Source organism: Sebastes fasciatus, chromosome 3, assembly GCF_043250625.1.
Source record: "Sebastes fasciatus isolate fSebFas1 chromosome 3, fSebFas1.pri, whole genome shotgun sequence".
Lineage (NCBI taxonomy): Eukaryota > Metazoa > Chordata > Actinopteri > Perciformes > Sebastidae > Sebastes > Sebastes fasciatus.
In genome coordinates, this window is record NC_133797.1 from 31,599,105 (window position 1) to 31,622,465 (window position 23,361).

At 40.9% G+C, this 23,361-nt stretch overlaps 1 protein-coding gene across 7 annotated transcripts in view; it reads right to left on the reverse strand.

The window, feature by feature from the left end:
- kdm4c (lysine (K)-specific demethylase 4C) overlaps positions 1 to 23,361 on the reverse strand; it is a 38,112-nt gene extending 14,751 nt beyond the window's left edge. For 6 of the 7 annotated variants that reach the window (XM_074630253.1, XM_074630254.1, XM_074630252.1 and 3 more), the window contains exons 1-14: positions 23,132 to 23,360; positions 20,348 to 20,514; positions 18,859 to 19,034; positions 16,763 to 16,877; positions 15,284 to 15,477; positions 11,093 to 11,142; positions 8,982 to 9,085; positions 8,556 to 8,693; positions 7,521 to 7,714; positions 6,845 to 7,044; positions 4,607 to 6,681; positions 4,385 to 4,496; positions 3,079 to 3,260; positions 1,268 to 1,511 (exon numbers count right to left, since the gene is read on the reverse strand). In XM_074630253.1, coding sequence (XP_074486354.1) covers positions 1,268 to 1,511; positions 3,079 to 3,260; positions 4,385 to 4,496; positions 4,607 to 6,681; positions 6,845 to 7,044; positions 7,521 to 7,714; positions 8,556 to 8,693; positions 8,982 to 9,085; positions 11,093 to 11,142; positions 15,284 to 15,477; positions 16,763 to 16,877; positions 18,859 to 19,034; positions 20,348 to 20,491 — 3,928 coding nt within the window. In that variant the 5' untranslated portion in view covers positions 20,492 to 20,514; positions 23,132 to 23,360. Of the gene's footprint in view, positions 1 to 1,267; positions 1,512 to 3,078; positions 3,261 to 4,384; positions 4,497 to 4,606; positions 6,682 to 6,844; positions 7,045 to 7,520; positions 7,715 to 8,555; positions 8,694 to 8,981; positions 9,086 to 11,092; positions 11,143 to 15,283; positions 15,478 to 16,762; positions 16,878 to 18,858; positions 19,035 to 20,347; positions 20,515 to 23,131 lie in introns of all 7 variants that reach the window. The other variant, XM_074630250.1, reaches the window with a different exon arrangement.

The following is a 23,361-nucleotide window of genomic DNA, read 5'->3' on the forward strand; positions in this document are numbered from 1 at the left end:
AGTAGTATGAAACAGCCACTTTGAGTAAATATTGTTGTTAAGTTTAGTTTTGGTCTGTGTCCTTGGTGTGGTAGAACAGCAGACATGTTTTATAAAAATATAAATGCTGGTGGTGGCCTCCAACAGAAAAACATTTTGAATTTAAAAGCAAGACAAATGAGATTCTTTTCAAAGCTGACAGCTGGTTAAAATCCATTCCTAGAGGTTTTAGACACATAAGCTGGGGGGAATTTTTATTTGTAAGAAACACTTAAAGTCTGTATATGTGTGTATGTCTCCGCTCTTTTCCCCCACAATCCATCACCAAACCAAACATAAAATCTAAGCTCACCTCTCTTTCCTTTCCTGAGTTCAAATAACAGTACAGGGGGGAGAGCAACATCAACGTGTACTTATTGCAGGCTCTCAAAACCAAACTTGTGGCTTTTTCATCAGTTTCAAATGACATGCACTTCAGCTTCTACTCCAACCCTACTGTACCTCCACACACTCACACAAAGCAAGCAAATGCATGTGTAGTACATACAGTGTACAGCAGTTAAGTACACACACGGTACATACATAACACCTAGACCCTCCAGAGTAAAGTGAGGTGGGATCAACACTAGTGGCAGGAAAGTATGAGGGATTGAAACTGACTGAGAGAAGCAATGTCATTTTAAAGCTGTGGATTCGGGACAGTGTGTGAGACTTTCAAAAAGTGTGTGCGTCTGTGTGTGTGCAGGTCTGTAGAAGACCAGCTGAAAGCTTAAGATATTGGCGAAATGTGTATGGATTGGGAAAGAGTCCTAGGGCTGTTAAAGTGTGTGAATGGAGGATTGAGATAATGTACAGCGTGTCGCGTCTGTGTGTCCAGTGGAACAGAAATGCTCCGGGTTTTTTTTTTAAGAGTGTGTGTGAGGCCTTGTTGCACTGGCTTGGGGCTTTGGGACAGGAAGTATGTGTGGTGAAGACAGAGGATTCACCCTCATTCGGCTGACGAGGGAAATAATATACTCCAAACCGCAGAGAGCGGGGGAGAAAGGGAAACAGAGAGGGGGTGGAACATTGAGATGGAGTCAGGACTCAAACCCACTGACCCTCTTACAAAGACATCAGAAAAACAAGCACAACATTTAGAAACAAACATTGTGGCTTGGTGAGGCAGGAGGTAAATAGATGCTTGGAAGTTTAGAAACTATACTTAAAACACCAGTATCGACCTGAGGACGCACCACACACTCTCTCTCACACATTTACACTCTCCTCTTCCCTTGTGCATACATACTTGCATGGACTTGCAGACAACAGCCCTGGCAGTAGAGCAGAGGGGAGGTGCCATCTTCCTGCAGCAGAGGGTTAGTGGGAGTTGGGGGACAGTTCTGCTCCCGGAAAGAAAAGCAGATCTCTGGGACCAGGGGCTTGGTCCTTCTCAGACCTCTACAGGGGCGTGGGGGGGCGTCCATTGGAGATGAGGATGGAGAGATGTCCTTAGCTAGGATAGGTGTACTGTCGTCTGCTTTGTCTTCATTCTAAAAAATAAAAAAATGTGGGTGATTTTCATGTTCTTGTTAATATTACAGATGGAGTTGGGTAATAAAATATTTCCCCTCCTGCCTCATAATTAAAGTTGTCATTCTGGATGGCATTTTAGCCAGTGGCAAATTACAGGAGCCGGTTCTGTAATAAGACAATGATAAGCTGCAGGGAAACCATGCGACGTTCATCACCAGTGGGCTTAGTATTATTCACAATACTAGTATTATTCACCGGTAATTATTTAGCTGTAATTGAATTATTTACACAGACAGTTGCAAACTACTTAAATGTCTCTTTTCAAGGCTATGCTTTCACAATAAGAAAGGGCCTGGCATCTTCAACAGTGTTACATACATGTAGCTCTCTGCACATCAAATCAGCTTGGCTATAAAAAGGTACACCAGCAAAGACAGGATCACCACTAACATGATATTACAACAGCCCATTTGATTAGCTAGCGGGGTCTTTGCTTTTTCCACCATCATATGAGTTGATCGATGTTACAGAGCGATCTATCAGGTTAGCTAAATCCTTTTTTCCCCCAGTTGTCCCACTGTGCACTGAGCTGATGAAATCCAGTTAATACAGCACAGTAACACAGCCAGTCATAAAAGATACAATATAAAAAGTTTGCTGAAAAACAGTAGGTAATTGTGGCTATAAGTATTAAGGCCTTTGCGCACCAAGTCCGTAATTTTCATCTGAAATTGTTGCACATTTAAAAATAAATACAACCTCCCGTTGTGTCAATCACGTTTACACACCGACTGTGAAACTTCCGTCAATCAATTTTTTCGGAACAGGTTAGATTTCTGCATTTTTTCGCATCCGTCAAAAGGCAAAATAGGGTTGCAAATGTCATCATCCAAAATGGCATGATAAATATTCACTTCTTCTCCCAGCACAAAGCACTTTACTTTTATGGTGACTGCAGAACAGCTTGGAATGGGGGACGGTCTCAAAACAAAGGATAAGATTAGATAGTAGTGATTGTGCTCGAGGCAGCTAAACGATAACTTCTTGGTAATGTCATTCATTCATTAATCCCGTTTGGGACTAGCGCTATCATTGCTCCCACGTATTTATTTCAGTTTTGTCTTGTATTGCGAATTTTTGCAACGAATAGAATAATAAAACGCAATCAGACTCAGTGTGCAGGGTTTCTGGGCATAACAATTTTTATCGGATGCCGAATTAAAAAAAACGTGCACTAAAGATACGGACTTCATCCCTTACTAGGGTGAGGGATGGAAAACATATGTGCTCCAAATGGGATTAGAGTCACTGACCAGCGCAGGTATAATTGAAAACACTCCACCTCACCTGCAGAGATAAATCCTGCGGGGCTTAAGGAGCGGAAGCAAAGAGTCCTACTGAATGTGATCTGCCAGTATCGATTCCTCCATTTTCAACTCGGTGACTAGAAGATACAATCATATCTTAAGTGTGTTTGGGCTCGAGTCTGCAATACATACGGGTACTAATGAAACTGTAATGCATTTCGGAAAAAGCATCCAACAAATTACCTTGGGTATATATTTTTGTTGAAGTCCACTTTACCTGATAATAGGGCATGAAGAGTGTGCACACAGCACAGTATGGCTGCATGGTGGCTGCATGAGAATTGTATTCCCTCTCTGCTGTGAAGCAGCTCTTCCTGTTCTGCCACAGGTAGATGAGGGGTTTCGCCCACGCCTCCATTTCCTGTTCCTCCTCCTCTGCCAGGCTTGCTTCAGTGGGCTCTAAGTGGAGACACAACAAAGCCTCACAACCTTGCAATCACTCATCTATTCAACTGGTGAATTTTCTGTTTTTACTATGGCCCAGATAATGATTCATGCAATACAGAGAGCAAATCTCTTGTCTGGTAGTTTGTTAATTAAGCCTGCTCTGAATCTGAAACAATCATGTGCCCTGAATATCAAAAACATAGCATGCATCATTCTCACAATTGACTTCAGCAGTATTAATAGACTTGCTGCTAAGTCAGATCTAATCCATCCACAGTGGTGACATTTTCCTCCGGTGACTTGATAAACATTTCCAATGAATAGAAGCCTGTGTGTTTGTAAAATTACCTAAAATGATTAAGAGCCCTCATCATCATAAAATAGGCTTCTCACAGCCATGGTCATTTCATGGTCATTTCTCAGGGATAAACAACTAAAATGGCTGCTGAATTATTCATCCTTTTTCACAACCATGGAGATGATGAATGTGACTGTGTGTGTATATGTGCATTAGTTGTTTTTAATTGAGGGCCCTCCCTCCCTCCCACCCTCTTAAAACCATGAAAACAAATAGAGTATCTATCACTAGGTCATTTTACTGTGGTAGGCCTGAGAGTTAAATCTGTTTGGTTTATGTGTGCATTGACGTCAGACGAATCATTTGGGGGGACATAAAATGTGAAAAATGAGGAGGGGAGGAAGGGACCGCAGAGAGGAATGGTTCAGTGGTTATAAAAAGCTACGCTGTGGGAAAGCCATAGGGGAGAACACAAATGTTACCTGGCAGTACTTACTAGTTAGAAGTGTGTTTTAAACGGTATTAAGACAACAAAGTTAATCCTATTCCTCCTGAGCTAAACTACCTTTTAACAAAGAAAATATCATGGTTTTCAAGTATGGTTTACAAACAATTGTATTCTTGTTCACAGCAATGCAACCAGCAGAAGTCAAAGGATCATGGTTTCTGGCCTGGTGCCACATCCTATGCAGCACCAACCACAACAGGAAATGTCCCTGGATTTTTATTGAAATGAGCTCTTGGCTTATGTGTCACTGACTGAATTTTAAGGCTAAACCTTCGCAATAACCTTTCAATGAACTGTGGGAACTGTGTGTGTGTGTGTGTGAGTTCCCACCATCATCACTGGCAGCCTGTTGTTTGACGGCCGTGGTTACAGCCCTCGCAGTAGGTTTCCTGAGTGGGTGTCGCCAGCTCTTACTGGTCTTCTTCACTGACAGGGCAGGGTACTGGCATGAACAGGCATCATTGAAAGGCATTAGAGTGCAAATAATCTGTATTTGTATAAAACTTGAGCAAAAGACTGAATGTGTGTGATTGTGTGTAAAAGAGCACTCACGGCACAAACCTCCCCAGGTTCCAGGCCTGATTCATCACACTCGCAGTTACTCGTATCATTTTCCTCCTCCTCCTCCTCTTCTTCCTCCTCATCAGATGAGTCACTACTGCTCTCTCCCTTGACACTACTTTGCTGCTCTGCCTCTTCGCCATCAGATCCCCCTTCTTCCATATCAGACGCCCCGTCCTGTTCTCCTCCTCCCATCCCGAGAGGTGAAATAGCAGTATCTGAGTGTAGACTCTCCTCTGCGTCCCTTTGTCTCCCCAGCTCCCTGCACAAGGCAAGGGCTTCAGACCCATCTGCTTCCCCTCTGTGAAGCTCATAATCCCCACAAAGCCCCAGGGGCTCAACAGCACCGACTGAAACTAGCGAGGTAGGCTCGAGCTGGGCCCAGGTGAGAGGCCCGCCTTCCTCCTCCTGGTTCTCTGACTCACGGAGGTCATGTTCTGCCACCTCCAGGTCTGTGACTTCTTTGCACTGAGGTTCAGTCCACATGGTGTAAGGTAGGGGGTCATGGGTGAAGTCCGAAGGGAGTTCTGGGTGCAGACTCTGGATGAGTACTGCAGGACCCTGGGAATTGAAGTTTTTCCATATGCTACTGGAGAAAGGTTTGGGCTCCATGTATGGGATCTCAGAAGTACAATGCAAAGGGGAGTATGAAGTGTGGTGGTGGAGCTGCAATGCTGAGTGACTGTTACTTTGAGCGCATAATGAAGGGGAAGGGGTTGGGGGATTATTGTTTGAGGTGCAACTTAAAACAGGGCCACAACTGCTCAGACTGAATGCATTGTCCCTTGGAGCTGGGTCCTTTGAGTTATCTTTACTGGCTAACTCTGCTAAGCTGCATTGCTGCTCTATTTGAGGTGCAGTGCTCTGAACTAGCTGGCGAGTGAAAGCATCAGTCTGTCCAGTAGTAACATTTTCCAGCTTTGTAAGATCCTTTCCTGCAGCAATTCCTGGCATTATTAGCATATCATGGACACCACCAGATGTTATTTTGTGTATAGCATTGGTCGTTAAATGAGCCGCGTTTCCTTCTAAACCACACACTGCTGCCCCTTCGCAATTATATGGAGAATCTAAATGCCACTTGTTGGCATGTTCTACAGTAAGAGGTTCTTCTGACATCATTAAGTCAGTTTCCATCTCTTCCTGTTTGGCTGAGGCTGGAGAGCCGGTTGGCGTCTCCCGCTGTAGCACAGGTGCAACCTGGTGACTGTACGATATAGCTTTTGGGACGTGGGTTAGCCCATCATCAGCCGGGGTGAGTGAGGGCATCTCTTGGACCAGTACAGGTGGCAAAGGGCGGATTTCAACCTTATCTGCTGGCTCAGGAGTGAGTTGTGGCATATCCACTGCATTCCTCTGTAGCAGAGGAGGGAAAAGATTTTCCTCAGTGCTGTTTTTTTCCAAACTGCAATTGTGTCCTGAAGGGGGGAAGGAACCACATGATGTGTAACTATCCCCCTCTGCTGGCTCAGTTTTGAGATCATAAAGTGCTTCTGTAGTGGAGTGTGGATTGATGTGTTTTGTATCAACAACTGTGTCCATTTTCTCTGCTTCAGCAGTGCTGTTAGTGTTATTCTCAGTACCCGTGTCCATGCTACTGTCAGTGTTTGGTGTTTGGCTCAAAGTGTCTTCTCTACATGAGGAACTAGATGTCTGAGCTCCAGAGTCAGGGTGACACAAGTTCATCTCAGTCTCAGCAGAATTGCTTGTTGTGTGGGAAGATGAGCTGAGTTTGTTGGCCTCCAGGGGAGGGCAGTCCTGAGAAGTTGAGAGGTCTTGTGGTTCAGGAGAGTGAAACCGTGGCTTATTAATTCCCGGATGCATCTGGGTAGCCTCAGGCCATTGTCTGAGTCCTTCTGTAGGAGTCCTACATGTGACCCCTGACCCTGAGAGGTGTTGAGGGTCAGTATGAGTGACCGCCTCTGCCTTTAGGTCATTCTTCACTGCTGAAGCAGGGGAGGGAATGGAGCTGCAGTGAGAGTTATGGGATGGCTCCTTATTCGAAAATCCCAAACTATTACTCTCTACACGATTTACCTTGACCACACACATCTGTCTGCAAGGACCTGTTGAGGATAAAAGGATGGATGTACCAAGTTAAGAAGGACTGTAAAAATATTTTCATGGATCTCAGATGAGAAATTTCCAAAATGTAAAAAAAGAAATAGGCACGAAGACAAACTGCGTCAATCATGCAGGCACACACACACTCACTACCGTCTCTCTTACCAGAAAGATGTCCATCCTTTTTCTTCTCTTTCTCCTCCTCTTCCCTGCAGCTTGTCCCTGCCACAGACCTTCGCAACTTGGGCCCAGGCGGACCACCCAGGCCTTTCCTCTTGCAGCTGGTCAATGCTGAGCTGCCATCCAGGCCAATAGGCTCCTCGGTGGTTCTGAGGCGCTTGGAGCGCATACGAGTGTGGGTGCAGCTGCAAGATGGGAGATGGATCATAGAAGATTGAAACTCAAAACCCAGATTAACACTGAAAATCAATAAAAGCAAATGTGGAATTTTGTGACATTGGAGACATTGGCATTTGGCATTTGGCTTTTGCAGCTGCCAAATATTTCTGGCTACATACATTAGATCACTAGCCAATGCACCAGGGCCATCATCACAGGCACCGAGTTCGTCATCCCAATCTGATGCATCTCCAAATGTTGCATTGGAAATGTAATTGTTTTTTAAATAAATGTTCTTTTCCTAATACAAAATGAAATGTATTTATTAAGATTGATGAGGACTGTGTGTTATATTAAAAATATTATATCATCAAATATACAATCAGCACAACTCCTACTACAGATTAAAACCCCAGTAGCACCATTAGCTGCAGTAGACTACTCTCTTTAACAGTATGGCAATGAAAACAGAAGAAACATTGTCCGAGTATGAATACAGTACCCTTTATTCGTAGGTTTGTTCTTGCGCCGCCTCTGCAACCAGCTCTGCAGTTCCGGTGTTGTACTGGGAGTGGCAAGTATGTGGTCAAGAGGTGCAGAATCTTTGCCCACCATCCAGTTAGGGTACCGGTCTGGTTGAAAACGTTTCACAAAGGGTTCCATGGATATCTTTACCATGTCCTTGCTACATGTGCACTAGAGGATGGGAAGAGGAGGAGGACAAATATTGTCTCGGATTTAGAAACACATAAAGAGGCCTTGTGGTGTTCACTTTTCAAGGGTAACTTTGCTATTTTTCAACCTGTTTTCCCATGTTTTTGTGTCCAACTGACTAATGGGGACAACAATTTCTGAAATTGGTCCAGTATTGAAGGAGAGCGCTGTAGACCGCAGCTGCTCACAAGCTGCAATATGGTGCTATTGGGGCAAGCTGGCAAGCTGAAAGAGTCTCGCTCAAGGAGAGGTCTTGTTCTGAAATCTTGTGAGGTGACGTGTTGTCGGAAGATAACAGTGGAATAATGGAATACATCCCTGGTGGAGACGTGAGAGCCAGCCGTGCAGAGTTTGTTGTGTTGGAGGACAGAAAGTGTAGCTTAGTGTTATCTAAAAGATTTTCAATGTCATGGCTGAATATTTAGATGATTTTGACAATGTGGATGAGGTGTTCAAATTCCATGGCCGCCCGTATTTATTTGAGCCAGAGTATACGGATATTCAGATTTCACAACAAGACTCCTCCTTGAGCGAGACTTGGACACAATAACAAACAGAACGGATCAAGTAAGAGGTAAGGAAAACGTTTCACTTCTCTGTAGGGTCATTTCCATAATGTTGTCAGACATAACAATTTCCAGGTTGAAAAATACCAAAGTTACCGTTAAGACTAAATTATAATCTATTCTGTTCTGTTTAATATATGACAATGACTTTTACCAATGAAATAAACTGTATTCAAATCTGATACACTTCTTTGTGAGACTTTCCAAGGACATGGAGTGGTGCACAGTTTTAAAAAAGGTTCTCAGCTAAATGTTACCTGTGTGGCTACTTTGCCATAGTCTATCCAGCGCAAAGTGGCAAAGTTGGTGGACTCCGCACAGTTGAAGCCATGATTGAAGCCAGCATGGTAGCCATAAGGGAAGGTGATCATGAACTCTCCAGCTTCCTGAGTAATCTGGCAATTTATGATTGGGAGGGAGAAAGACACAGGGGGAGAGATTAGTTTATAACAAGAGGTGAGTGACAAAACACTGAACTGTCTTAATGTTTTTCAAAACTTAGCACGTAAAAGAAAATTCATTAAAATAATTCAAATAAGCCACAGCAGATTTCTGCATTTCAAAACGAGCACTGCTAATTTTAGTGGCAAGAAAAGCTGTTTCCAGAAAGTTGGTAAATAAAGAGAGTACAAACGGCAAGAAGAGGAAGACAGAGTAATTTTTCAAAGGGGCTGAGAGTCTACCTTATCAAAGGGAATGCCATACTTCTTCAGTATGGAAGGGGAGATTAGAGTCATCTTGTGACGAAGAAAAGCCTCACACCCCTTGAAGCTGTTAGGAAAGAAACCTGCCAAAAATGTGCACACACACCATTAACATAGAGTGTAAGCCAGCAGAAAAAAACATACATGAATAAAAAGCTTGCCTAAAAAGCTAAGTGAGTGATGGATTTTCTGGTTATAACATTTTCAACCTTTACAGACTACAGTGATATTTTTTCTTTCATTAGGACTGCAACTAATGATTATTATAATAACAATACTGATATAATAAATTCATAATTAAATGAATTTGTTTATAAAATGTCCAAAATTCAATGTACAAAGACACAGCACGAAACACAAAAAAAACAGCAAATTTTCATTTGAGAATATGTAACCAGTAAGGCTGTCAAAGTTAACCTGGCAACGCCTTAACGCAAATTCGTTTCAACGCCACTTCTATGGGTACCCACGAGTCTCCCCTTTACAGACATGCTCACTTTATGATAATCGCATGCAGTTTTGGGCAAGTCATAGTCAAGTCAGCACACTGACACATTGACAGCTGTTGTTCCCTGTTGGGCTTGAGTTTGCCAATGTTATGATTTGAGGATTTTGTTTTATGTTAAATGCAGTGCCTGTGAGGGTTTGTTGATAAGCGTATTAAATACTTGACATATCTCCCTTTAAAAGGGACTGTTTGTAAGATTCAGAAATGCTTGTTAACAGCGACACCTGTGGCCGTTAAGTCAACGAAAGTCAACGAAACTCGCTCTAAATAGACATGAACGAGCATCGCTCAAAACAATGAGGCGACACACGTCAGCTAAAACCACAATATCACTCTATATTTCACCTGCTTGGCAGTAATGTTATAGCTGACCAGACAAAGGTCTCTCCATGAATCAATGCTGATCCTAGTGTTGGCTTTTCCTGCTTCAGCCTCCCGACCGCGGTCGGAGGGAGACACCGGCACCCGGTCGGAGACGATAACGTTTCTCGCTGCGGAGCCCCGTCACTTTACAAGACACGGGAAACCTCTGTTGGTCTGGAGGAGCTGCAGCAGTTAATTATTCACTAGATATTCTCAGAGCTACGAAGTCTTCTGCAGTGTGTAGTGTGCGCGCATGCACGTGAGGTGGAGCGAGCCGAGTGAAGGCAAGCAGGCAGGCAGAAGAGCAGAGTACAGCAGCGACTCCGGCCATGGAGACCAAAGCTACGGTCTTCCCCGCGTACTACGACCGCGGCCAACACTTTGAGGTTTTGGTGCTTCTGTGTAGTTTGTGTTGGAGTCTTGTCTGAACAGCGTAGCCACACTCGAGAGCGCATATGCGAGCGCGCATATGCGAGCGCGCATGGGACACCGACCCGGGTGATTTATAAGTGTAAGAAGTTACAAACAGTCCCTTTAAAGTACATTTTGAACAGATAAAAAAATGTGTGATCAATTTTTGATTAACTACAGTCATGAGATTAATCGCGATTAAATATTTTTATCGAGCCCTACTTTTTACCTGATAAAATTACTTTATAATTAATTGTTGACTATACATTTTTAATGAAGCTTTGATGCTCATCATTTTACCTTTGTTAAATGGATGGCTGTCTGTAAAAACTAAGCACATGTTATTCTACTGTGATATCTGTGATTAAGATCTCACCTGTTTTTAATTTCATTTATCCAGTGAAGTAATCAGCATTGCAATCTTAGACATAATAGCCTCATTTTACATTACACTTGAACCACTTAAACAATGATTTAGCTGTATATGTAATCATATGCATTACAGTTTATTAATGGATGGATTTTCCTAAAGTCATTTGTCAATACATTAAGCATCTTTGTCCATTTACATCTCTACTAGTAGCAGTTTCTGCATGTTTGTAGTCGGAGCTCATTAGCATGCTGCATCTTTAGCTTTGCCATTACCTCTAGTGCCCTCTCATTGCAGAGTTTAATTCATGTGCTGTACTTTGTTGTTTAATGCAGACCTGCTTCTGTATGCTGCGATCGTTATTTAATAATTATTTCATTACCTCTCCCGCCTCTATTTATAAGGAGAACACAAAGAGAATATAAATGATCCTTTTACCTGTAGCCAGACGCTCCAGTCTCTTCCCATGCTCAGGGGGGATGGCATACCTGTTAGAGACAACACATATATGGGGAGCAGACTGAATTATTTTTGACTGTGTATGTGAAATTCTGAACATGTATTGTAGTGTAGGCATAATGAACACATTTTAGCATAACACTGGCAGTTGCAGACATGTTTTCAAGAGAAGCCTTTACAATTTCAAGACTGCCATCAAGTGGTGGATAAATGAATGATTGCAAGAAGGCTGATCAGCCTTTTCAAGCACTGCACGATTTATTAATAAAAAATTATAACACACAGAAATGCCGTTATTCCTTAACGTAAAAGTATATTCAAATTTACCGTAGAAACTAATAACCTGTTATTAGCTTTTCTGGGCAAATGCTGACCCTTTACAATTTAGAAGCCTAATGTATTTGGTCTCTGTCTCTGCAATACTGCATTTCAAAATATGGAGCCTAGTTCCATCTCTGATAGGGACAAAATAACTACCACTGAATGCCGTTGAGTTAAGAGTTAATCTTATTTTGTCCTTATTCTGCATTTTCTTGCGCCAGACTGCTGATGCAATCTGAATTTAAACTATTCCCAAAGTTCCCGGCGAGAAACCTAGGGAGCGTGACAGAATTCCCTCCAGGTTTGACTAGGCATTCCATTTGAGTAGCGCCATCCGCCCTCAGGTCTGTGGCATTTCTATCATCATATCACCTGTCAGCTTAACAGAGCAGTGAGAGACAGGATGAGAGGGAGAGGCAACCTCAGGTGGAGGTGACATGGGGAGTTGGAGGGGGTAGAGGATTGAGAAGAGGTGAGAGAGGTGCATCTTTAAGCTGCTCCCCTCCAGGGACAAGATGTCAAAATAGCAGCAAGATGAAAGAGTGTACGCCAGTGTGTGTGTGTGTGTGTGTGTGTGTGTTAGATGATAAGGGTATGCATGTGTGTGGGTACTTGGATCATCAGGCTGCTCTTTGTGAGTGTGTGCCTGTCTGTGTTTCTGTGTATATGTGTGTCACTGTCTGGCTGTGACACTGATCCCTGTGGGGTTGCAGGGCTCACTGCTCTAATGAGCAGAACTCCCTCCAGGGCAAGAGGGAGAGCGAAACGGAGCAAGCCAAGCTGACAAAGAAATAAAAAGCAAACTCAATTTTGATCTACCTGCATTCTTCACCTCTACTTTCACTTTATTATTTTAGCCTGAATCTCCTTAAAAACCCAGCTCCTCTTCTATTAAAAAATGCAAGCGCTTTAACAATTAGACCTGTGCAATATATATATATTCTGTTCTATGTACTCTGGACAATACAGTATTTTCTATGAAATTCAAGAAAGATAGTTTGGCAACTTTAAAATATGTAAATGACGGATCTATACCTCAAAATCTGCCATCATTTCAATTTCATCTTCACTGTTCTTATCATGTCGAGTAACTTAACACAAAGTTTGCTTTCACACCTAACCTGTTTGGTTTGGTTAAAACGAACTCAGGTCTGTTTACCCGGTTAGTGCGGTTCGTTAGTGGTGTGAAAGCAAACAAACCAACCACAGGATTTTATGATAGCAGATATGTGATTTTAGCATGATTTCAAAAGCTTAACTACTAATAAATCCATTTGCAGACCGTGAAGTCATTTCAGGAAGCGATCTGTATTTAAGGCCTTGTATACAAGTACGTCAGCGCGGGTATTTTTCCCTGATTAATAGGTCAAAAGCTGTTGAAACTGCTGTGGTTGTATTCGACTCTGTGTACTTTGTAAGTTCAGTATCTCCATTAAAAAGAGTGTGACAGCAATCCCACAGTACATCAATTATGAGCATGTCCATGCACTCCCTGACGTGTTCGCACCAGTCATCTGGGAGCGTGCAAAGGGTTTTTTGTGCTGACCTGTCTCTACTATTATATATCATTACATGCGGTCAATTTGCAGTCTAATAATACTAATAATGCTTATTATCAGTTATTAAGCAAAGAACATAAATATACACATCACAAGCATTAAAGTGCTGCATAAACTTCTGTTAGTCACCGTAATTTGACTTCCCCATGTGGATCCTGATGATGCAGGATGACAATCGTTAAAATTGCCAAATAAACAAGTTACCTGTCAGTCTGTTCAACGTCATGTTTACTCCTCTGGTTTGTTATAATAGGGCAGTGTGAACAGGAACCGGACCAGAACTAAAAATGTATCATTTTTTTCACTTGGTCTGGGCCAAATGAACTGAACTACAGGTGTGAAAGCACCCTAAAACCACTTTAATAAGTTAGTAAATTATGTGTGCAGTGACTGTATACCTATTACACTATCCATTGATGATGGCCCCAGTCTATAGAGAAAATTATAATAGAACTTTTTTTCCTTTATCCAGAGAAAATCCAGCAAATCTATCCAAATTCTACAAAAAAATGTATGACGTTCCCTGGGATACCACGTCCCAAAACTACAAGGCAACTACACATTTAGCCACCCCAACACCCCCTCTCCCAGTGAAATAAATACTGAAATCGAGTGTCATCAGTGTACACAGCATCAAGTTATTTGCAAAGACACAGAGATTGATAGCGCGCAAATGACAGTAGTAATAGTAGTAGAAAAACTACCACTTCTAGTTTACAGTGTTAATCAGTGTTATAGTGTTTGAGGTGATTTTATAGAAACAATGTATGGTATATGGTTGACTGGTTGGGATATTAAATTTAGCCTTGCTCCACTCCACAGGCAAGAGCGATAGCTTCCAAGGAATCAATCCATATGCTTACGCCCTTGGAGAATAACAGAGCTCCATAAACAATTCCTCCCTGGATGCCCCTACTGCTGCATATGTTGTACCTTTTCTATTCTCACTAGTATTTGGACTCCACAAAGTATAGTCACTTATTGCAGGTAACCACCTCATCAGTGTGCAAACAAGCACTTAGGGAACAAAACCCTAAGGCCATATGCAATCAAATGAGAGCTATGCCATTATATGTAATCCACCATTTAAATCCAGTTTAATCATGAAAATGATCTGAATGGAGTGCCAACGATGGATTTGGCAGCCCTGACGCAAATATGGACATGCATTATGAAAGGGACATGAATCTCCATCAGTGAATCCTTTCCACACATACTGTACTGTATACTCTGCTCTGTATTTCCTTAACATATCGCACCAAACAACTGACAGGATCAGAAATAAGTCATAGTCCTTACAAGAGTAGTGACACCATAGAAATGAAATGAACAAATCCTTAAATGGGAAGGTTTTACGTGAATATGCACCACATATAGAAGTACTGAAGCAGCCAATGGTAGGCTAAATACTCTAGTATCACTCTAGCTGCCTGCAAACTGCCTTTACTACCCAACCAATGTTTGTATTTGATTTTAATTTTGACTTGACTGTTGTCATGAAAGTCATAACTTTTAAAAGGTTAAATAGTCAGGATAACATAAAACAAAAAAATCAGTAAGGCTTACTTCCATTTTTTGTCACAAGGGAAGGGAAAAAGAAAAAATGCAACAGGGATAGGACCAGTCCAGTTAACCATAGTTAACTTGCATGAGTTTCAGCAAAGACACAAAACTCCGGTGCTTTTTGGACAACAGCGCCGCCGCCATTTTGGACTAAAAATGCCGATGAGTCTGTGACCATGGATGTATAAAGAGACATCTGCAAATAAGAGTAAATCAACTTCCTAGTATGAACACTAAATTAGCCCTCATTTAAATCATTATGTCCTGAAAGTTGGTTCTGCCAGCTCCCTGGTAGCTGTATGCGTCTGTAATAATGGATATATTGGCTGTAATTCATCACTTTTATTATCCTATAATACACTCGGGGGCTGTATGCTGTAAGCCTGTACCGTGGTGGATGTATTAACGTCTTTGTTCCCAAACAACCAGCTATCGGCCATCAATATACATTCTTTGGTTTCAGTAGTTATAGGATTGAAGGGTATCCATAGCAACGAGCGTCATCGGTACCCACAGAAAAGTAAGTGGATGTGAACATACAGCCTAACTGTATACTGCATACTTTCTTGAAGATTATACGGCTGGTTTCCATTGTAACACAGATGTGTTGTGAGAATTTTTCAGGCTGTATTTTGTGGTATTGTTGTAGTGTATTACATTATGTTATGTCATTTGTTGCTTCTTTGTGTGTGAACCCCCTGTACCTAAATCCCTGCCCCACACTAACCAGGATTTGGGCTCTCCAAAGTGGAGGTAGTTGATGCTGTACAGGTCCATATCTTCAGTGTGCCAGGAGAAAGTGGTCTTCCACATGCCAAAGTATAGATATGGAGTGTTGACCCCCTGGATGGATACACCACAGTCCTCCTCGATAACATCCAAGACAGAGTTCAGGTGGCCGACGTTCCACTCCTCCACATCCTAGGAGATTAGAAACAACGGGATGCTGTTGATCTTGCAGATTGGTATTAAGGTTGACAATGACATGTTTAAATCCAATCAGTATCGGCTACATGAAATATAATTTAACTCCAGCTGTCAAATCCCCCTCTATTGCTATAGTGTGAATGTCCACAATGTCAAGTGTCCCATGCTTCTAAAGTGCTGCTGTTGAAAAGTGTCGCTTGGGGTTGAAAACTGAATTTAAGCTTCAGTATTATTACCATTTTATTTAAGCTGGGGATGAAGAAGTAGTCTATGGCTGTGTCAAAAATCACTCACTACTCACTATATAGTGGACTACTGTATATAGTGTGTTCGCCGTTTTGAAGTGCTGTCTGAATGTATAGTGAGAATTATTATTATACCAAGTAGTGGACACAAAGTATCCCACATTGCATCCTGAAAAGTAATGGACAACGATGGTCACTAACCGAGCACTATATATCATGCATTGCACTGAAGGAAAAATGGCAGACAGACGAGAGGAAATAGAGCAGCGTGATTGAGACAAATCCATGACGGCGCGAAAATAATATATTTAATGTGAGCAGAGCAGCATCACACAAATAGCGACAAAGTACTTTGTATTTATTAAGTTGGTAAAATATGCTTATTGCCCCCAAATTGAGAACAGCAGCACATCACCTCTTTACTCCTTCTGTTCTTACCTTTCACAATAAAAGCCCTAGACATGTACGCTGCAGAGACAACTCAACAAAATAGCTTACAATATGTATATATCACAAAAATGCATGTTGGAATTTATTATGGATGGTCTACCAGCAGACGTTGATCTAGCATACTTTAATTTTGCAACAGCTATGACATAACGGCACAGAGAAAATTACCCGAGTAGTGTCCGAAAGTGTTTTTTCATTTTGCCAATGAGCTCACTATATAGTCCTCTATATATAACTCCCTTGATGGTGAGTAGGGAGGAGTGAATGACTGTTGCTTTCAGTTCATCATGTGTCCTCACATTGGATTTGTTACAAGTGATAAGTTTCATGTAAGTTGTTATTTTCATTGGAAAAAGTCAACCTACAGCCAAAATTGCAAGATTCAGCTGAAATAAGTTTATGTTACGTCTACCATAGTGATTTCCACCATTGCTTCTCCTAAAGGCAGAACCAATTAAAAACACAGAACCTGGCTGTGATCATATGGACAGTGAGTAACAGGTGACGGAAATTAACACACATGGATGGAAATTGGAGAATACAAACAGAGAGAAAGCAGCAAAAGAGGAAGAAAAATCATCTACCTCATCATAGAGGCTGCCACTGACATCGGCACCATATATGGGTGAGACAAAAGTGAGGTTCTTCCAATATTTCCTCTCAAGATCTTCATAATTCAGGTAGCGAGGTGTACAGTACCTGTGGAGGAGAAACGTATTACATTTGGTACTGTGAAATGGCCATCTGTAACCTTTTTCTTAACTGTTAACCTTTATTTTACCAGGAATACTCCCATTGAGATTCAGAATCTCTTTTACAAGGGAGTCCTGGCCAAGACGGCAGCATAAAAAGTTTCACATAAAAGAACAAACAGACCTAAAACAAAACAGCAAAAAAGTCAAAACAAACATAAGAAATTTCACATAAAAGAAACAAGCAACAGACTTAAGCAAACTGCATTCAGTGATCAAATAGTCCGTAATCCTGTTTTTATAATCTTCTATGCTTATAGAATAATCTAATTTAAAGTGACCTAACAATTAAAACCTTAGCACATGACATAATACTACATGTTAGCAAAATGATATACTTTTAGCAAAAGTCATTCTTGCATTTTTAAACCACTCATCCACCTCAAGCTTCAATTAAATGTGGGATTAAGAAAACTGTAGCTCTGAAAATTAACACATCAACCATGGTCTAAATTGCTGTTCATTTCCTTCTATTTTACCAACTTCACCCTTTTCTTTTGTTTATGTAAGATTTGCAATAAAATACAATATGCATCTATTCATAAAAAGGTAGTTTTTATTTAATTTAGGGCAAATATGCCAGCAATACCTGCAATACAGCTCCCTAGATATAATGTGTATATTTACTTTCATTTTGTCAGCTATGTCAGAAACAGACTCTCCAGAAGCCTGTACTACGAAGCAGGATTTGGGGTTAGCGATGTAACTTCAGGGTTAAACCTGGGTTTTCTGTCCTATGAAGATAGATCACTTCTTACCAGGGTAGATCGCCCTGGTAACTTGTGCTGAACAGCTAACCTGCTCCGGAGCAGGTTATGTTCCAGATAAGAGATCGACTCATATAAAAGCAACGCCTACTGACCAATCAGAGCTGTGTGCGCGGATCGTATGGTAATATTACACACATACGAAGAAGATAAAGTCATAATCCAGGCTAAAAACAACACAGTTTAAACTGACAAATGCAGGAAGGACAGCTGGCTGTATGCTGTGGGTGTTTACCGCTTTGAATTCTGTTTTTATATTTATTTTTTAACTCCCTCTTGAGTCTGTTTCACACCGCCGGAGACGGGGACGCAGCTGAAAGAAGGTTCAAATAGTCATACACGCCACACTGTAATTACTGGGCATGATTGGGTGTAATCCAGTCATCCGTTGTACGTTTAAAAGCTATTTATATCTAGACGAGTATATCTTACTTTTGAGTGTTCCGTTAAATTAATAACTCTGTTAATTTACGCATTCACACATCGGGAGATTTTTCTTTTGCCAGCTGTTCTTCCTGCATTTGGCAGCTTCAACTGTGTTACCTTTAGCCTGAATTATGTGTTTAATTTCTTCGTATTTGTCTAACATAATTTACTCTTTGTTAAATGTGCTGCTCTGCCTCTGTCTGCAAATCTGTGGACTTGTCCATGTTTGTGATTGGTCAGATGCTGCAAACACCGCCCCGTTCATGTGAACGTGCTCACAGCCAGACTGAGAAACCCTGGGTTGATTTACCAAGTTGATAACCACCTTCACAGGACCGCTTAGCAGGATCTCGTTTGTTAGGGTTAGTGAAGCCAAATAACGAGAAGATACCCTGGGTATGTTGAACTCGCTTCGTAGTACAGGCCTCAGGATGATAAATCAACCTCAAACATACACACACATATATTGATGCTCTTGGTTAGTATCTCTCTATTTCTATCAGCCAGTTTACCAGTTAACCAAACATCTTCTAGAGGTTATTCTGTATTCTAAGAATAGATTTATTTAACATAGTAAATTGTGTAATATACCAGTCAGGTACCCTGTGGACAATTCTTACTCTGGCGGCACCAGAATGTAATGATGTAATGTCTGTGTGAATGTAGGCACTTTCCCTCCCTCCTAATATAATCATTAAGGCACTGAAAAAAGTTAAATAACTCCATAACACTCACATGTCACTGTTAGCTAAACGCCTGAACTCCTGCACGTTAAGAGGCTTCTTCTGGATGTTGTATTGAGTGAAGAGCCCCGATTGGCCAGCCATCATCTGCTGAATGGGAGCATCGATCATTAGATCATCTATGTCATCATAGGTGCGACGTGGCTTCCAGCCTTTAGGAGGAATCACCTGAGGGACAAACAGAAGAGGAAAGGATTGCTGTTGGAATGGAGGTTTACCTAATACAAATAGGTCAATCTCATCAGCATTTCATCATTTGGAATCAGCAGTAGTTAAACCATAGTGTCCAAACGGGCCACAAGCTGATAAATATGTCACACGATATGTCTGAATGTCTTTCTCTGCGATACAGGAGGTCACTCCTGCCGGGTGCTATCAGACTTAACAACTCTGCTCTTTGCACATCCAGATTATTGAATACCATTTGAATAATCTTTTGTTCATATTGATCAATTTAAAAGAGAAATTTGCAGCTTTTTATGTGGATGTCCAATCAGTGTGGATGGTAAATGTAGTCGATGAATAGTCTCTGTGAATTGAGGATTTATTCAAACAAACCAGAGTTGCTGATTGTTGGAACAGTGGAAAGACTAACGAACTAATGTTTTTGGTGAGTTGTATTTTCTTAACAAGTTAAACCTGCAGTAGGCAGAATGTTTCTGGCAGTATTGGGCAAAAAATCCATAATAACCTTTCAGCATATTGTAATTTAAGTGTTCTGAAAGATAACTAGACTTCTGCACCTCCTCATGGCTCTGTTTTCAGGCTATATCTACTGGAGGACACAGAGGCACATGCTGTCAGGATATAGTGACCGTTTTATAAAAATCTATTTATTTTTTTAAATCATATTTGCTCCGAATCTACACACTGCAGCTTTAACAAGGGAATTAAGCCTGTCTTAGTTTGATGTAAGAGAGAAACTTGAAATAAGAAGGTGTACGTTGTATTTTTCTGTTTAGGTGTAAGAATATTTCCTTCATTGATATTTTGAGTTTATTTTGTTTATCGATCAGACGTAGCGAACTCGGCGCTTGCGCACAATGCATCCTGATACATGTAGGCACAGCCGGCAAGGCTCCGCAGCAGGAGAGACCAGATTTCTCTGTCAATATAGCACACACTGGGGAATTTATTTCTTCAGTGGACTATATTTACCATCATCACTGATTGGACATCCACATAAAAAGTGGCAAATTTCCCTTTTAATATGTAACTTGTATTTGAATCAGGGTTTGTTTTGTTGTATTTTAATGTGTCTGGCTGCTGTGGCATTTTAATTTCCCTCCAGGGATAAATAAAGTCATCTATCGATCTCTATCTAGTTTCTTTATGTCTTTCTTTTTCTGACTGACTAAAAATTTCTTCAGTTCAAAATTATGTATAATTAGTGGACATAATGAAGTCCATCACTCACAGATCTCGACAAACAATTTCTTGGGTGGTTGAAACTTCCAAGTCGAGATGAAAACGCAACCTACCTTAGCCAGACCTGCACGGTGTGCACCCTGAGACTCCATATAAACCAGGTACTGGTTGAAGTCCTTGAACTCCTCCATGGTGGGCCTGAAGGTCATAATCTTGCAGGTGGGGTTTGCAGGGGTGTACACCTCTGCTCCCGCCATCCTGCCGCCTCACCAGATATAACCTGGAAAAAGAAGAAGAAAAAAAACACAAATGAACATGTGCTCCAACATCAACTTATATTTTATGAGTGGCTTGTAAATTGTAATGGTGACAGATATTGGGTAAGGTCAAAATATAGTGATTACTTTGTTAGCTATGTGGGGAGAAACATAATCTATTCTGAAAAGATAACAGAGTAAAATCTTCAAAAATTAAAAATCTAACCAGAGAATGGGCCACCTAGAGAATCTGCTTGATTTATTTTTTTAAAGTATAATTCAGAAAGTGCTGAATAGATATTGTAGATACTGGTATAAATATAGATACTGTAACTGTCCTAATGGAAACATATCTGAAATTAAATAAATAAATTAAATTGAATAATTAATTCTGTTTGTTTAAATTGTTAATGTATTTTAAACTTGATGGTGATTAATTAATATAGTGTGCTCATATTAACATAATGATCTCAATTATTACCTATTATTTTTCTTCTTTTGACTTTGCTACATTATTTAATTAATTTCCATTGATTGTAATCACCTGTTTTTGGTGGTTGCCAATTATTTTTGGTTGTTGAGAGTATTTATAGCAGAATTAAAGTTAAAGTTAAGTTAAAGTTAATAACTAGATTTTTAAAACATTAAACACTTAGGCACATCTCCAACATTTTCTAACTACTTATAATCAGCTATTTCAACTTACATTCTGCCCTTGTTGCAGCGATGCATTGATTGATGCATTGAATCATTACAATACCAAACTAGTCAAAGTCTTATTTGATTTATAGGTAGGTGTCTTTGTTTAGTCTTTCCTTGTTTAATACCTTAGTACAAATTTTATTAAAAAAATGTACAGATTTGATTACTAAATGTGCACCACTAAATGTAATTTGCAGGTTGGACAGTAACAATGGACTAGAAAGCAGTTGGTTTGTGTGATGGTGACAATTAAACCACTAGATGGAGGTAGAGATTCAACAAACGTCGATTTTGGTCCTTGATCCTTCCTGATGCCAACAACCCTTTTCAGATTTTGTCCCATCCACCCATCCCACTCCCAACTCTGACTTTATTGTGCATTCAGACAAAGGATCACATTAGCCCCATAGTGATTCAATTGTGAATTTAAACCCTCATATATCTTCATAACGCTGCTTCACTTGCAAACCACATTATAATGGCGTGCGACCCGATTATGTAACAGGCTGAAACAAGTTTTAGAAATAAATCAGCTATTCACACAAATGTGTTTACAGCCTTAAGTCTTTGTTCAAATATTATAAACCAATCATTTCAAAACATGGGTAACCTTAAACGTAGCATATTCGGCTAATAATTAATCAAAACAAACCTGTTAAAACCCTGGGACGAATAAATCTCTTGTGGTTTCGCTGCAAGAGCGTCTGTAGCTTGGCTGAGCTTTTGTTGTCTGCCAAGCCAGCCAGCTAGCCAGCCAGCTAGCTAGTAGCCAACTAGCCTCCGTTTTGTTATGATGCAAAGTAACAGCTGAACAACTAGCACAGCTTTGCCAGCTAATATATATTTAGACACTCACTGGGACTCTCTTTGACTTGCATTTGTATAACTCATTCATGGGACCTGCCTTAGAAAGCACTCGGGGATAGATAGCAGTTGGAAGGGAAGCATAGCTAGCTTACAAGCTAACCTAGCTAACACACATAAGCCACACAAGTCAATGGAGGTTTAAATGCCTCCTCGATCACCAGGTGGCTGCAGATACAGAAAGGCCCCGTGCTGGAGCTACTGTGACTGTCTGATACAAAATGATTAAGTCTGAACTTTATATCGTTTATACATCGAACATGTTTAGCAATAAACAAGACGAACAATGAAGAAGCACACAGGAAGAGAGGCCAACTTATTTGGTTTGCAACAGCTAACAGGTTAGCTTCATGAAGCTAACCTGTTAGCTATCAACATGCTAACTGTTTGCTATCAACAAGCTAACAGCTTAGCTTCATGAAGCTAACCTGTTAGCTTGTTGATAGCTAACAGTTAGCTTCATGAAGCTAACCTGTTAGCTATCAATAAGATAGCAGTTAGCTTGTTGTTAGCTAACAGTTAGCTTCATGAAGCTAACCTGTTAGCTATCAACAATCTAACAGTTAGCTTCATGAAGCTAACCTGTTAGCTATCAACATGCTAACTGTTTGCTATCAACAAGCTAACAGCTTAGCTTCATGAAGCTAACCTGTTAGCTATCAACATGCTAACTGTTTGCTATCAACAAGCTAACAGTTAGCTTCATGAAGCTAACCTTTTAGCTATCAACAAGCTAACAGTTAGTTTGTTGATAGCTTTGGCTAACAGTTCTTTGGTTGGCAACCGCTAAGCTTGTTGATAGCTAAAAGTTAGCTTCATTATAGCTATCAACAAGCTAACTGTTAGCTACCAACAAGCTAACGGCTAGCTGTTGATAGCTAACAGTTAGCTTGTTGATAGCTAACCGTTAGCTTGTTGATAGCTAACCGTTAGCTTGTTGATAGCTTTGGTTAATTCTGCACAGGGAGTCACGATAAATGCAAACATAAACGGCTTCAAAACTAGCTACTATGAACCATTCTTTGCCGGTATATCCACGTCGTTCGCTTTACATAAAGGTACATAGTGTTTTACCTTAATGTAGAAGAGAGACGGAGTCGTGTTGTTATTTTATCCCCTTCCTTGTTCGTCCAGCTGATTCACATGACAGCTGCTCTGCTCTCTCTGCTGCTGCTGCTTCTTGAGGCCGCGTCCCAGACCGCCTCTCCTCCAGATCAGCTGCGTTTTGCGTGCTAACTAACAGGCAACGAGCTGCGGTGAGAGGCAGACAGACCGTGTAGTGGTCGAGGAGACTTATCCATGCG